The 13,954-nt window shown below is 42.3% G+C and overlaps 1 protein-coding gene and 1 long non-coding RNA gene across 2 annotated transcripts; one reads left to right on the forward strand and one right to left on the reverse strand.

Moving 5' to 3' along the window:
• Positions 1-153: 153 nt before the first annotated feature.
• LOC117864232 (metal tolerance protein C4) lies at positions 154-5,779 on the reverse strand. The gene is made up of 13 exons (XM_034748262.2): positions 5,371-5,779; positions 5,206-5,263; positions 4,389-4,521; positions 4,231-4,286; positions 3,817-3,931; positions 3,644-3,701; positions 3,360-3,478; positions 3,054-3,173; positions 2,320-2,421; positions 2,174-2,246; positions 1,189-1,256; positions 549-609; positions 154-473 (listed from the first exon to the last, which is right to left on the reverse strand). Exons 1-13 carry the CDS (start codon positions 5,702-5,704, stop codon positions 334-336), a joined length of 1,437 nt encoding a protein of 478 aa, XP_034604153.1. The 5' UTR covers positions 5,705-5,779; the 3' UTR covers positions 154-333.
• A 3,129-nt stretch (positions 5,780-8,908) lies between these two features.
• LOC117863095 (uncharacterized) lies at positions 8,909-11,087 on the forward strand. Its single transcript, XR_004642131.2, has 3 exons — positions 8,909-9,767; positions 9,865-10,003; positions 10,318-11,087. It is a non-coding gene; the product is annotated as an uncharacterized lncRNA (long non-coding RNA).
• The last annotated feature ends 2,867 nt before the right edge of the window (positions 11,088-13,954 follow it).

The raw sequence follows: 13,954 nt of genomic DNA on the forward strand, positions 1-13,954 counted from the left end.
GTCAAACAGCACTCTAAAATCAATAAATCATCAGCAAATCTTGCTACAATTTGCCACCAGAGTAAACACAAGTCAGACCAATTTGCTGCAGTATTTAGGGGAAGCAATCACTCCAAAAACCATGCCCTAGATCCCAAAATTGGCCAAACAGGGTCAGAGTAAAAAGGCTGGTATTTTTTTCCCCTTCTCTGTTACAAATAATAGCCATCTGATTCTTATATTGACCACGATGGAAAAGCAACAAAGGGGCAAACATATCAAATGCCGTCAGAAACAAATCAAACTGGCAGTGATCAGCAAGTGTGATTAATTAATGCGGTGTACGCAGGTAATCTACAAAACTTCTGCTCTAAGAGAAAGCCCTTCTGGGTTGTGTGCTTCGATGTCAACATGTTTGATACCAGGAACAAGCTTCTGGATCTCTGATTCCAGACGATCCACCTCATATCCCAGAGCTTCCACTACATCCTCACCTGTAGAAGCAGTATGGTTTCAGACCAAGGTAGCAAGGGTGGATCTGTCTATAGAGGAACATATATTTCACATACCATAGTTAGCCATGACCCGGAGTAACTCCGTATCATCCTTGGACATTGCAGCTTCCCGGAACTGTACAAGGCAAATAATAAAAAGTCTGAGTAAATAAGCATTATCTATATTATTATGAGAAACGGCAGGCATAAAACAAAAAGGTGGTTCTTAGTTGCCTGATGTGTTGGAAACTTGGAATAGTCTTAAGAGTTCTTTTGAAAGGTATAGTAAAACAAGGGTACAAGACCACAGCTCACATGCCCGGTAACTGTGACATGATGAAACTTGACACATTCTACTTCTTGACTTCTTGACATTGTTCTTTCCCAGAATATCGAGACAATATATATGCTAAGTGCACGCAACTGTTTCCCCATTCTTTTATTAAAAATGACTTTTATTTATATTTCCTATTGTTTCTAATTAGCAACAGGAAGTATTAGAGCAATCATGATGTCATGATAAGTGCAAGAATAGCATGTGACAAAGCAACCAAACATCAATAAACTGACAGCTGAAATAGTAACAGGGGAAAAAATCAACTAAAATTTAAACAAAAAGAAAAAATAGCGATAATTCACTAAATTACTGACAGAAGAATACGACTACAAAAAAGCACATCCTGCAGACACAGTATTTTCAAGGGGGCAAAGGTACCTGTTTGGCCCATGTTCCACGGCCAGTCCTCTCCAAATAATTTTGCACCAGAACAACTCCATTGAAATCTGTGAGATGATTAGACCAAAGAAACAGCAATAAATATCAAAAGGTCTTTTCCTAAAGCAAAAAGGAACAGGTATTGAACTGGGAAACGAAGCGTAGCAGGGTCATAAGACCATTCAATAAAAGATAATAATTAGCAATAAGTAACCTAGGTAGGGATGCTGATGAAAATGAAGCGCTATCACCCAACCGCAACCCCATAAGCTATACCAGTGCCAGCCCCAACAAACATGCATTCAGAAAAGCCAGGCCCAGTGGGAAAACTATGATGGGAGCTGCCCATGCCAATTGTAGACATCTCTAACCTAAAGTGTTTAGCAAAATGCAAATTCAAGTCAAGAGATTAGTTGGCTGCAGCATGTCTCTAAACTAAACACCTTCAATACTAGAACCATTAGTGAAAGGTATGACAACTCTTTACATATAGACCAAATCAACTTGATTGATTACAAATCCAAATTCACTTAAGCAAATAGAAGAAAAGGATTAACTATCTGAAGTGTTCAATAACATCGATTACCCCCAAAGGGTAGTCAAATTGTCCATCTCATTAAAAAATTAAATGGGCTTGGGGTGGCAGTATAGATCACGGCAGGCACCATCTGCCAGCAGTACTGCAGTAGTAACATCAAAATCATGCAGAATATTGTCACAGGTTACGGCATACCAGATAAGTTCACCACCTTATCACGAAACACACTAATCACTAAGCGTGACTCATTGGTTTCCTACTCTTTCAAAGTACTGCACTCTGATTACTAGTAAAATTAGTCTAACTCAGATCAAATCCAAAAAGGAGCCATCCCAGCATTAGAAATATGTAAAAGTTTCAATTGCCATCACACATACTAACTGAAAGTGATGACAATGAAGTAACTGCTTTAGAGATGGAGAAATGCCAGAACATAAGGGCTTTTACCAATTTCAGCCTTGAATCTAAAAAATCCAGGTCCAATCACCTCACTTTTGCAATCATAAAGAGCATCTACAACCTGCAAGAAAATATGAAATCAGCTTCACGAATTTGCTTCTAAGCAGTTCCGAAATTACGACGCAAAAGCTCACCGGATCAGACTTAAGAAATTCAAGGACACGCTGCATGTCGTGATCATCAATAGCCCGGCCAATTAAAGCATGTCTGTTCCTCTGAATGAGAAAAATAGCAACCTGCAAAGAGAACAGAGCTATTGAACCACTGCTTTCCAACAAGTACAGAAAATCATAAAAAATAGAGAACCAAATCATTAACAGACATTCAGAGGTCCAAACACTTGCCAGAATGAAAAGCATATAGAGGTAGCTGCCATTGGACAAGTCTTGTTGGACTTTGCGGAAAGATGCTCTTGTTTCAGTCTTGACCAGAATTAAAAACATTTGGCTACAGTTCGATTTCATTACTAAACCATTTCTACTTTTAGTTCCATTAAAATGAAGAAAATGATCTTTCTTAAAAAAACAGTAATTTTGCAATTTTTTACAGGAGTTGTGCTTGTTATCCTAGCTTTACATCATGCTCCCCTGGGCCCTTGTCCTAAAATGCAAGTCGTTTTAGTTTTGTCCTAGGTCAAGCTTCTCTAACTTTGACAAGTTTTTTGCGTCACTGCTAAAACATCAGAAATACTACTAAATTTGCTTTGCGTTTGATCAGGTTATGAGACTGACACGCCAAGTAGTTTAGCATACAAGCACAGACAAAAGTAATCGATTTTGGATTTACATCAATCAGTCATCTATAAAACAAACTATGAGCCACATAAGTGAAAGAAGTATGAATTATGAAGCAACAAAACATAGCATACCATTCCCAGTAAATTGCCGACTATGATTGAGCCAATTGGATCATACATAGCATTTCCTGTCGTTTGAACAGCCACCAAAGATGCTGCAGCAATAGCAAGGCCTGTAACAGCAGCACCATCCTATAGGACAATATTGGATATGAGAAACTGGGAATGAAATCAAGGCAGGAAGTAACAGGGGATGAATGATAAATGAAAAAGAAACCAGAGACTAAAGTAACCATTACAAATGGCACAAATGAAAATCAGTATGATGCAGTGATTGAACTAAATGGGAGAAAAATGTTAGGTAGTAAAATTGCTCACTTCGGTCATAACAGCAACAGAAGTTGGATCATGACCACGCCAGATGTAATCCCAGATACTCATTCCTTCTGCTTCTGCACCTTTCCTAACAGCCTTTATAGCAACAAGAAGTGAAGCACCTAACAGAAGACAGGATTTCTCAATAAGTATAGCTAGAATAAACCACAGAGAGAGAGAGAGAGAGAGAGGATTTCACAATAAGTATAGGTAAACCAGAGAGAGAGGGGGGGGGGGGGGGAGGGAGGGAGGGAGGGATGAGAGAAGTAGCAGCAAGCGAGCAGCACCTTCAATTAGGAAGGAACCACCAATCACTAGTGCAGCCCAGTGAATGTTCTCCGGGGGCTGTCGATCAAAAGTATAAGGATATGACCATCATGCTTGAGTAGTAATATTTGACAATAAAATGGAATGTTGTATATAAAGTTCCAGCAACTCAAATCACAATTTCCTATCGTACCTGAGAACTCCATAAGTTTTGAACTCCGTGCACAATGGTAGCACCTGAACCCAAGCAAAATATTCCAACAGCAGAAATTAGGGACCATACAAATCTTTCCTTTGAATAACCATAGCTGCAAAAAGAGAAAGTTTGGATTAACATCTGTCAAAACACAAGGCATCATTGCAGCTTGTGGTGTACCAAATGTAATCTCATCATTGGTTGTATAACGACTAGTATGAAATTGGAATGATAACTAAAAACAAGCTTTTTCCTAACCCTGAATCCATGATATTTTACTTCAAAGGAAAGGAGTGGTTCTCTTCCATGAGAAGGGAGGGAATGAATTTATCAAACAAAGAAAGTAGAGTAAAGAAAATTCCATTTATTTTCTGGCGAAGCCCATAATCCAAAATAATTGATGACACATACGGGTGTAGAGCATCTGGAGCACGTCTTGAGCTGCTCAAACCATATGCAAGAAGAGCCTGAAATTAGATAAACAGTAAGGTCACAGGTTCATTGATCCTGGTCATGAAATAGACAGGAAATGTATAAACATCAACTGTCATTGCAAAGAATAAGCATACCTGGTTAGCGAAGTCTGCAACAGAATGCACTAGCTCAGCTAGCATAACATGACTTGAAGTCGTAATCCACACACCAAACTTTAGGGAGAAGACGAGGAAGTTACACCACAGTGCCGTATTAACCGCTCGATGGCTGAGGTCACATTCCATTAGCAAATGAACCAAACAAAATGAACATCAGCAAATAGCCTTATGGATCATCCAAACAAAGTTGTAACAATGACATTCTGCTAAAAATGCAATGTTGGATATCCTTTGCAATTGCTTTTATTTATTGCGGTACGAAAGAATAAAAGTGTTGTATGCAATAAATGTTTATCGGGAAGCATCATGATTTTGACTTAAACCTCACATTAATTCATAAATAATTCAAAGTGGACCTTTTTTCCATGCCTGATCTGCAAACAACTAGTAGTCTACAAAATGGATAAAGTAAACGATCCTTTCCTCTAAAGCTTGGATCATCTCAAGCCTCACACTTCCTAGTCCCTACATTACAGTGTTCCTCATTTGCTAATCGGAATAATTCTATCTCCTAATGCAGCATAGAGGCAATAGCATTTCTACCATCACATCACAGAAGCACATTTTCTCTAATCTTCTCCTAATTTTCTGACATTGTGTGCAAGATCATTTTGGAACACCTTTCCATCCCCCTAGGGTTTGTATACAAGTCCCCTAACTATATTTCACATATGACATGAAGAACATCAAAGAGGGATGGCCAAAACATAAAGCATAGTAAATCTGTTAGCAACGCGTTGGTGGTGGAATAGGCACGCAATGTTCAGAAAGGAAACCAAGAAATGGGGATAACCTGTGCTCATCGTCAAAATGTGCCTTCTTCTTGCCCTTGGCCACACGCAGAGAATAACCTGCACCAAAGCAGCAAGAAGCACACGGTAAGAACCAAAATAATCACAAAGGAGAGGCAAAGAGGAAACCAAACAGAGGGGGGCGGAAAAAGTCCGCCCTTTCTTACTGCGGGAGATGGTGAGCCGGACGGGAGGCGCGTCGTCGACGGCGCCATGGGGCCGCGACGCCGCGGGAGGGAGCGCCCGCCGCCACAAACCGCCGCGGAGGCCGAGGAGGCCCGCGGCGCCGGAGGCGGAGGTGAGGAGCGGGCGGGGCGAGAACGACGAGGCAGCAGGCGGGGGCAGCGGGGGCGGCGAAGAGGAGGGGCCCTCGCGGCCGTCGTCGTCGTCGCGGCGGGAGAGGAGGAAAGCAGAGGGGGAGAGGAGGCGGGCCGGGGTGGTGGAGGAGGAGGAGAGGAGGCGGAGGCGGAGGACGGCGGCGGCGGCGAGGGGGCGACGCATTTAGGCGTGCCGGCGCCGCCGGTGTTGCTGCCGCGGGTGGGGCGCCGCTTCCATTCGGAGGAAGGGGATATAGAGGGGGGAGAGAGGGATTCCTAGTAGTAGGACGGGGTGCGCGGTGACGCGGTGTGCACTGTGACTGGGTTTGGTTTGTGATTGATTTTGATTACAGGTGGCGTCGGAGATTCAGGGTCAGGAGAGCGAAAGGCTGAAAGTCATGGGCTTCAAGCTAGGGCTTGTCAATTTTTGGATTCTCGAAATCGACTCGGTTGTCGTGGTGCCAGTGGAATATTTAGATTCTAGATAGAAATGTTTCGAAATACATACTCCTTTCATACTTTCAAATATAAAGTGAAAAAGATTTCGACAATGCTCCTGTCAAGGCGTCTGATGGAAGGTAAAATATCAGACACACCTTTCACCCAGCGTAATATCACACGTCCATTCCAACACCACACATCTATTTCTTTATCCATTCGCTCGATATTTTTCTCGGCTTCTCCGCTTGCACGTGTTCTCTTCTCTCCTACTTCCACATCTGATCTTGCCACCGACACTCTCGCGTCACCTCCCCACCGTTGTAGGCACATGCTTTTTTCCCCACGCTACACCATCTCACCACCACCGGCGGTACTCTCAACTAATGCATGTGTCACACTTGTTCACCTCCCTTGCGATGTCCCATCCCAAAGCAGCCCATAGCGGATTACGTCGATGCGAAGGCGGCAGCAGCATCCTCCTCGTTGGAGGAGAAGATGAAGCTCCTACTTTTTGCTCCATCCTGTAATGCTCTCCCGTCACCCTTGCTTCGTGCTCACCAACGGCCATAGAAGGAGCAGAGGAGAAGTTTGTTTCTAGATGGCCGAACACTCTTCTCCTCGACAGTCGTGTTGCAATAGGTAAATTTTTTGGATGTTGCAGGTGCTATAGATGTGTGCAAGTGTTCCATATGAATGCATCATGTAATGTTGCGTGATTCATTTTTTGAGATTCATCAATGTTGCAACATTTGGTTTTTGAAGTTTCATCTGTTGATTTTTCATGTTGTAGTATTTGTTTCAGTGTTTCACTCATACGAACTCAAGCTTAACCAATTATACGGTGATTTTCTTGAACATGTTGCATGAAATATGTCCTGATGTTTCGGTGGGAATATTCCTGATGTTTTGGTGGGAATTTTTCCCGTGGAATAGGATACTTACATTGAGCTATTTTTCGTATATTTTTTCATTATTCCAATTATACATTTGCGATGTTTCAGATATTTTGTTTCAATGTTGCAATAGAGCTGGAAAGTTCCCATCGGGTATCCGGGCGCTAGCAGCGTCGAAAAGATTTTAAAACAATTTAAGGAAGCAAGGATGGATGGAATACACAAAATTTGAATGCTTCAAATTCATGTAGAAGACCCAACAACTTGTCAGCTGGGTGCAGATTGATTCAACAACTTCTAAAATGCTCAGTCTAGTACAATAACTTGTTAGGTGGATGAAAAATGGTCTAACAACTTGTAAAATGGTAATTTAGTACAATAACTTGACAGGTGGCTGCGAATTGGTCCACAACTTATAAAATGCTAAAATTAGTGCAATAACTTGGCAAATTGGTGCACCTGCAGCCTAAATGTTACAACGACAACATATTAAGTAAAGTATATGGGCATGTGAATTTTCTTCCTATCAATAATTTTTATTTTTAATCAATAAAAGTCGTATGATGTGTACATAACTTGTTTGTTCATCAGTTAAAATTGAATCAAATTTTAGAATTATGTTATTAGCATTACCGAAAGATTAAAGTCTAGAAGAGAGATCATGGGACCTTAAGTTTCTTCTACGCATCTGCTCATATATTCAACAACCTTAAAGAAGCATGTATGTTTCTGCAATTTTAACTCATTTTTACTTTTTAAACAAGCCTACATAGCTTTAAAAAATATTTATGTCAAACTTCCAAAAGATATTGTTTGTATGTATTAATATATTAGTTTTTTAGCTGAACAAAAATGCACATAATCAAAATGTAAATTAGTGAGGGTGAACTTATCAATATTAAATATGAAATTAAATATTCCTAATAAAATAAAATATTGTATAAAAAATAATTAATATGGAGAAATAACGTTAATTTCCTAACCATCGAAGGTTCTAGTCTAGGCCAATATGTTACGCATTTCAAGATTCAGTTCAAGGTTCTAGTCCAGGCCAATAAGTTATGCTTGTGAGACGAATATCAATGATCAAATAATGTTCAATACTTATCCAATATTAACAAATATGTTGATTGTTATAACATTTGGACTACATGCACCGATTTAACAATTTATTTCACTAATTTGAGTATTGTACAAGTTTTTGACCAATCTGCACCTACATATCACGTTATTGTTCTAGATTGAGTATTTACAGGTTGTTGGACCATCTACACCCACCTGACAGTTGAGCATTTTACAAATTGTTAAATCAATCTGCACTCACCTGACAAGTTCTTGCAGGGTGGGTGCAATTTACTCTTTTTAATTATATTTTTTTACTTTAAAGGTTAAATTCTCCTGCTAGCGGCTTAAAAAAATAATGCTTTCTTATAAAAGATTAGGATGTCTACAGTGGCTAAATAGAGCCGACACTTGGACTTGGCCGCAGGAACCGAATCATTTTATTGTAGCAAGCAAATCCCCGTATCTCTATCTCTAAAGAATGAAACTCGGCTGGACATCGATAATTTGGTTGCTCCACGTCATGATGACGTTGTAGCCATGCCTTCCTACCGCATGTAAAATATCTCTACAGTAAAAAAAAAAGCCACGAATCGGCGCCTCCGACCAAGCCAGTCCGCCGCCGGCAACACCGGTGAGACGGTGAGTACCCCGAGGACCGCCGATTGCCTTTGGGAGGCATGTGCTAAATTTTAGCACCTATCACATCGGATGTTTGGACACTAATTAGGAGTATTAAACATAGCCTAATTACAAAACTAATTGCACAACCCCTAGGCTAAATTGCGAGACGAATCTATTAAGCCTAATTAGTCCATGATTTGACAATATGGTGCTCAGTAACCATTCGCTAATGATGGATTAATTAGGCTTAATAGATTCGTCTCGCGATTTAGCCTAGGGATTGTGCAATTAGTTTTGTAATTAGACTATGTTTAATACTCCAAATTAATGTCAAACATCCGATGTGACATATCCAAACACTCCCGAAAGCCTCCTTTCACCAATTCAGCAATTCCCTCCCATCCCCCGGCTTCTTCAATCCCTAACCCTTCTCCCCCATGGCCTGCAGTCACCTCCTGGCGAGCTTCCATCAAGTTCGCGAGCGACGCACGGCCCTGAGCCCCCATGGCGGCCCCTCGCGATGCCGGCGGCGAGATCTGGCGGGCCGGCGTTTGCCTTGTGCCTGGGCTATCAAGATAAGTTCAAGTGTGACGTGTACATGCAGGTAGACGCCCACATCGTGAACGAGCAATTCCCTCTGGTGGATGGGAAGATGTCTCTCAACTCTCGAGGTACTCCTGTGTGCATGACTGTTTAATTGTCAGACATGATTGATTTATATGCTAACTTGGAATTAGAACATCACAAGAATCGTTGCTATCAGGGGGCACCGATTTAAAATAGTGATGTACTAACCAGTACTGGTGGTCATGTTATGATCTTACTATGCATGATTTGAATCTTCTGTTGCACATCCTTCTTATGAGTTGGTTTTCCTGCAATCCAATTGATGAACTCAGAATATATTCTGAGCAGGCATGTAATATTTCCTGCCATCAGCCCTGAAGGTGAGATCATTTTGTTTCCATGCAGCTACAAGTGATAGCCATTCAATTAAGGTTCTGCCTTTTATTTGTAGAACTCATGGTTCCATTTTTTATTTTTACAATTCATGGTTCAATTTTTATTTGTTCTATTTGATTTACTTTGATCGGTGGCTGAAGAACAGCCAGCGCATTTCAGCTATGGATGGTGATGCGGCTGTGATGAAAAGGAATGAATTCCAGATGATGATGGCATGATCACGGTGGATGTCCATCCTCCTGTGGGGTTGAAATTGAATACTTGGTATGGCACACAATTTCAATGTGGTTGTTTTCAGCTCTGAATTGGTGATATTTGGATCGTCTTGTAATGTCGATCCTGTTTTTGTTGCTTATTTCAGGAGACTGACTGACATGCTGGAGAAGAGGGCAATGGAAGCTCATATGGTGGATGAGTATGTGGATATTGGTGATGAGATGCCGACAATGAATTACCATTGGCAATAATTTTTTCATGGCTGCAAGATCCGTCAAGATCCAGTAATATGATACATAGCTTTGTTTTATGCAGACTTGCCTTTCAGTTTCAGACTTCCATGTCAAAGCCGTATACAAATCTGAAAGAATTATTTATTACTGAGCTACTGTTTTTAAAAGCCTCAAATATATTGTGAAAAAAATAGTTTTACTTAAGATAGGCTTTTCCATTACCTTGTTTTGTGCGTAGATCATGTTTGTTCATTTAAATTATTGGATACAGTTGAGCATTAGCAAGGAAATGGGTTGTTCATTGTTTTATTTTATTTGAATGTGTTGTTCACATGCCCATACATTTGTGACTTTTTCTTTAACAGGTTGACATTTTGCTCGGAAATAGAGATTGGCTAGGAGACCGAATAAATGCACAAGATGAAAAATATGGGATAAAGAGGCTGAAGTGGAGACCATTAACAAAAGGAGCTCTGAACTTGAGAACAGATTAAGCAGAGGTTGGTGCTTGGCAGCAAAGGGCCAAGTACTTCTTGGAGTGAAGGATGTATGTACTCATCGGAGCAAGGTTTTTAAAGGAAGGTTGTGGTGATAGCAAGGTAGACACACAACGTCCTGTTGCAACAGCGGTCCTGCCAATTTGCAACTGATGCTGATGGGTAACAGGTAACCCAAAGATTTGACGCCCTGCAGGTTCTGTAAGTCAAGTGAGGCATGCATACTCTTGTTGCAGTGACGGTATCTTTGCCTATGCAAGGAATGCGAGAGGAGGATGAATTTCTGCCCCCCTCGCCGGTCCTCAAGATACTTGGCATGGAAATATTTATATACGTAGAATAGAATTTATGTACCACATGAGTACCTTACGAGATATTGCTAAGTTAATACTTCAATCTTTTTCTAAACTGTAGAGCATAAATATGTAATGAGTTATAAGCCATTCTCTTATACCCAAGCTACTTCTAATATAATTGTTTTTCAAAATCAAAGAATGTAAATTTCCCATCAGCTATCAACATTTCAATGATTCTCCCCGTTTTTACTTGGATCTGATGTATAGAGAAAATAATATTTGAGGAGCAATTTTTTTTGTCTCCTCGATGCAAATTTACATGGTTTAAGATTGCTTGTTTCATTGGCAAGTTAACTCTTTTTTGCATTGAATTTTTTTTCTCCCGTAGCAACCCACGGGGGTACACCTAGAATCTTTCGTGCTTGGAGACTTCCTCGGAAGACCAATGTCTCGATATTTTTGTTAACAACCTCAAATGTTATAGTGCAGGATGGGAGGACAATGCGGCGGAATTTCTTCGGGATTTACTTGCACACGAAATTAATGGATAGCACAGAACATCTTCCTACTTATATAAAATGTTATCTTAGTCATATCATAGGAAAAATTATATAGTAGAGCATGCTCTACCTAGCTTTGTTAAATTTAGCAACTAAGTTCTTGAATTAAATATATTTTAAATGTTCTGCTTACCCACGGGCAGTAGTTACACACGAGTAATGGTGACGATGCTTCTGGAGAGGTCCCGACGTCTCGGTGTTGCTCGTGAATTCTCCATCCGACATCCGTGAAAAACAGAGCTCGAGGTGCCTAGCTTCCTCCCGCACACCTCAGGACTTCAAGCTCTGGATTTTCGAGGACCGCGCTGCCGCGCATGCAATGCTTATCGCTTCCCGAACCGCGTACCTTGCTTGCATCCTAACCTTGAACTCGAAAAATTCACTCCCCACATTGTCGTCAGCAGCTCTGCCCGCCGCAAAGGCTCGTCCCAGCGGTCGAGGAAGACGGTGAGGTGAACTCATCACATGGCGCGGTGCAAGGCAGGCCGCAAAGTCACCAATGAAGTGCGCCGGCACCAAGCAGTCGTGGCGGTGACCGCTTCGCGCGGCTCGAGCTCACCGATGCCGCGCGCTGGTGCTGGGCACCGCTTCCGGCGGCTTGAGATCGCTGGTGCCGCGCGGCAGGACTAGGAAATTTACCAACCGGGCGCATGCGGTAAAAATATAAAAGTCAAGTCCAAGCCAGCACATGCGCGGCAGGACGTAGCTTTTATATTTTTACCTTTCTTCCTCCTTTTTAAATAACACACGACGTTGGAAAAGTAGGGTAAGAAGTAAGAAGTATAAAAACATAAAAGTATATTTAATGGTTTCAATTGGGATGCCCTCAATTGGCATTGACCTTTTTATATTTATAGGGACGGAATATCTTGCTCGAAGTCGAAACCCTTATAAATCTTGTGTTAAAATATAACTCTTAACTCGGACTATACAGACCAAACCGGTCTGACTGTTTTGGCAAACCAGTGTGATCGATTTTCCTAGGTGCATATCTTCTCGAGATCATAACTCTCTTATTTGAACTTTAAATCCAACGTTGTAAATGTGTTCGTCCAAATCTGCCAATTTTGACTATTAACAGTTTTATTTGCAGTGAGACTCGCGTATTACTAATTTTCACTACAATTCACTACAACTAACACATGCAAAGTCATGTCAATACATTCTAGGTTCGACTAAACCACTGGAGAATGCCTTAAAATTATCTCACTTAACGTAACTCTAATGTATTTTGACCAAGTAATCTATATGTATCAGCTTTTTGTCAGTGGACTTTAGTTACTTGTTTTGCTACAATGCTGAGTAAAATGTTGGTACCATTAGCAAATAAAAATATGCTAAAGCCCATCCATTCCCCTTCCACCTCGTTCCTCCCTTGTGCTTCTGTCTTTTTCTACACGCAGCAGCATCACCCATCACTCCATGTGCGCCACCATCGCCTGTTCTTCTCTCCGCCCATCATATCAGCCTTCCTTCACTTTGAATCGAGCCACAAGCACTCAAATTGATTTCTCTCCCAACCAAATCGATCTTGAAGCACACGGAGTTCACTGATGACTAATTCGCAACTCACCGTCCTTGCAACTACCTTTCCCTCATCTACGACCTCTCTTCCCTCCTCTACTAGCATCGTTGATGCCGTCGATTCCATCCTAAAGGTGAATCAGGGGACCTTGTAGGGGGAGGGCGACACATAGGAGGACAAGCCCAACTCCTTCCTATCGACATGCCACTCCTCACCGACGAACTGCTTGCATACGTGGTTCTCACCATCGTCGCGGGCCTTGTCATGCGGAGGCGCGGTGTAGCGCATGGCTTCGTTGAGCTCGAGCTAGTGGTGAGAAAGATGGAAAACAACATCAACAGAGGGAGAGAGAGAGAGAGGCAGAAGAGGAGGAGAACGGATCAGACCTGGCCCTTGGGGTGCTCCCATGCACCCGGGCGGATGCACAATATTTTTGGACGGCGAGTTAGATTCGTAAAAACTACAGGGGCTACATTGCAAAAGTGCATCATACACAATGTATGCATCTAGACTGTTGGTTGTGCATCTAACGGAAGCACGCCAAAGGTCGGGTGCACCCGATCTGTTCTCGGAAGAGGAGAGATTCATTATTTTATTTTGAGTTAAATATATCAGCGGTCCTTGAACTTGTCCCAAGGTGCCACTTAGATCCATAAACTCGTAAAATCGAAATCTGGCACCCTAAACTTGTTAAGTTGTGCTACTTAGGTCTGTACCCCTTCGAAATCTAATGTGGCGTGTTAAAGTGGCGCCACATGGACAAACATATGAAAAAGGCTCTTGAGTTTTATCTTCTTCTATATATGCATCCTTCTCGTCTCTTTCTCCTCTCTCTCTTCGGATGACACCGGACGGGCCACGCACAGGTGGCAAGCGCGGTGCAGCCGAGCGAGTGGCGCGCCAGCCGGGGGTGGCGATGGTGGTGCCGGAAGAGGTGGCCACCAGGACGGACGGCCCCCAACGGTACCAGGGGCAGTGGTGACGGCGCCCGGCCCCTGCGCCCGGCGTGGCTCGCTGATGGCGGAGGAGGAGGAGGCGGTGCCATGAAGGGGACCCCAGCCGTCGGGATGAGTGGCCCCCGCACGACGGAGCCCGCCCTCGACTCCCGGCGCGGTCCTCTGGCG

Source organism: Setaria viridis, chromosome 7 (genome assembly GCF_005286985.2).
Source record: "Setaria viridis chromosome 7, Setaria_viridis_v4.0, whole genome shotgun sequence".
Classification (NCBI taxonomy): Eukaryota; Viridiplantae; Streptophyta; class Magnoliopsida; order Poales; family Poaceae; genus Setaria; species Setaria viridis.

What these genes read in the sequence shown, in the direction of transcription:
- LOC117864232 (XM_034748262.2), bottom strand. Translation starts at nt 5,704, where the DNA reads ATGCGTCGCCCCCTCGCCGCCGCCGCCGTCCTCCGCCTCCGCCTCCTC. An exon ending in CCGGCTCACCATCTCCCGCA is followed by an intron (nt 5,264 to 5,370) that starts GTAAGAAAGGGC and finishes GCTTTGGTGCAG; the next exon opens with GTTATTCTCTGCGTGTGGCC. An exon ending in CTGTTGCTGTTATGACCGAA is followed by an intron (nt 3,174 to 3,359) that starts GTGAGCAATTTT and finishes ATTGTCCTATAG; the next exon opens with GATGGTGCTGCTGTTACAGG.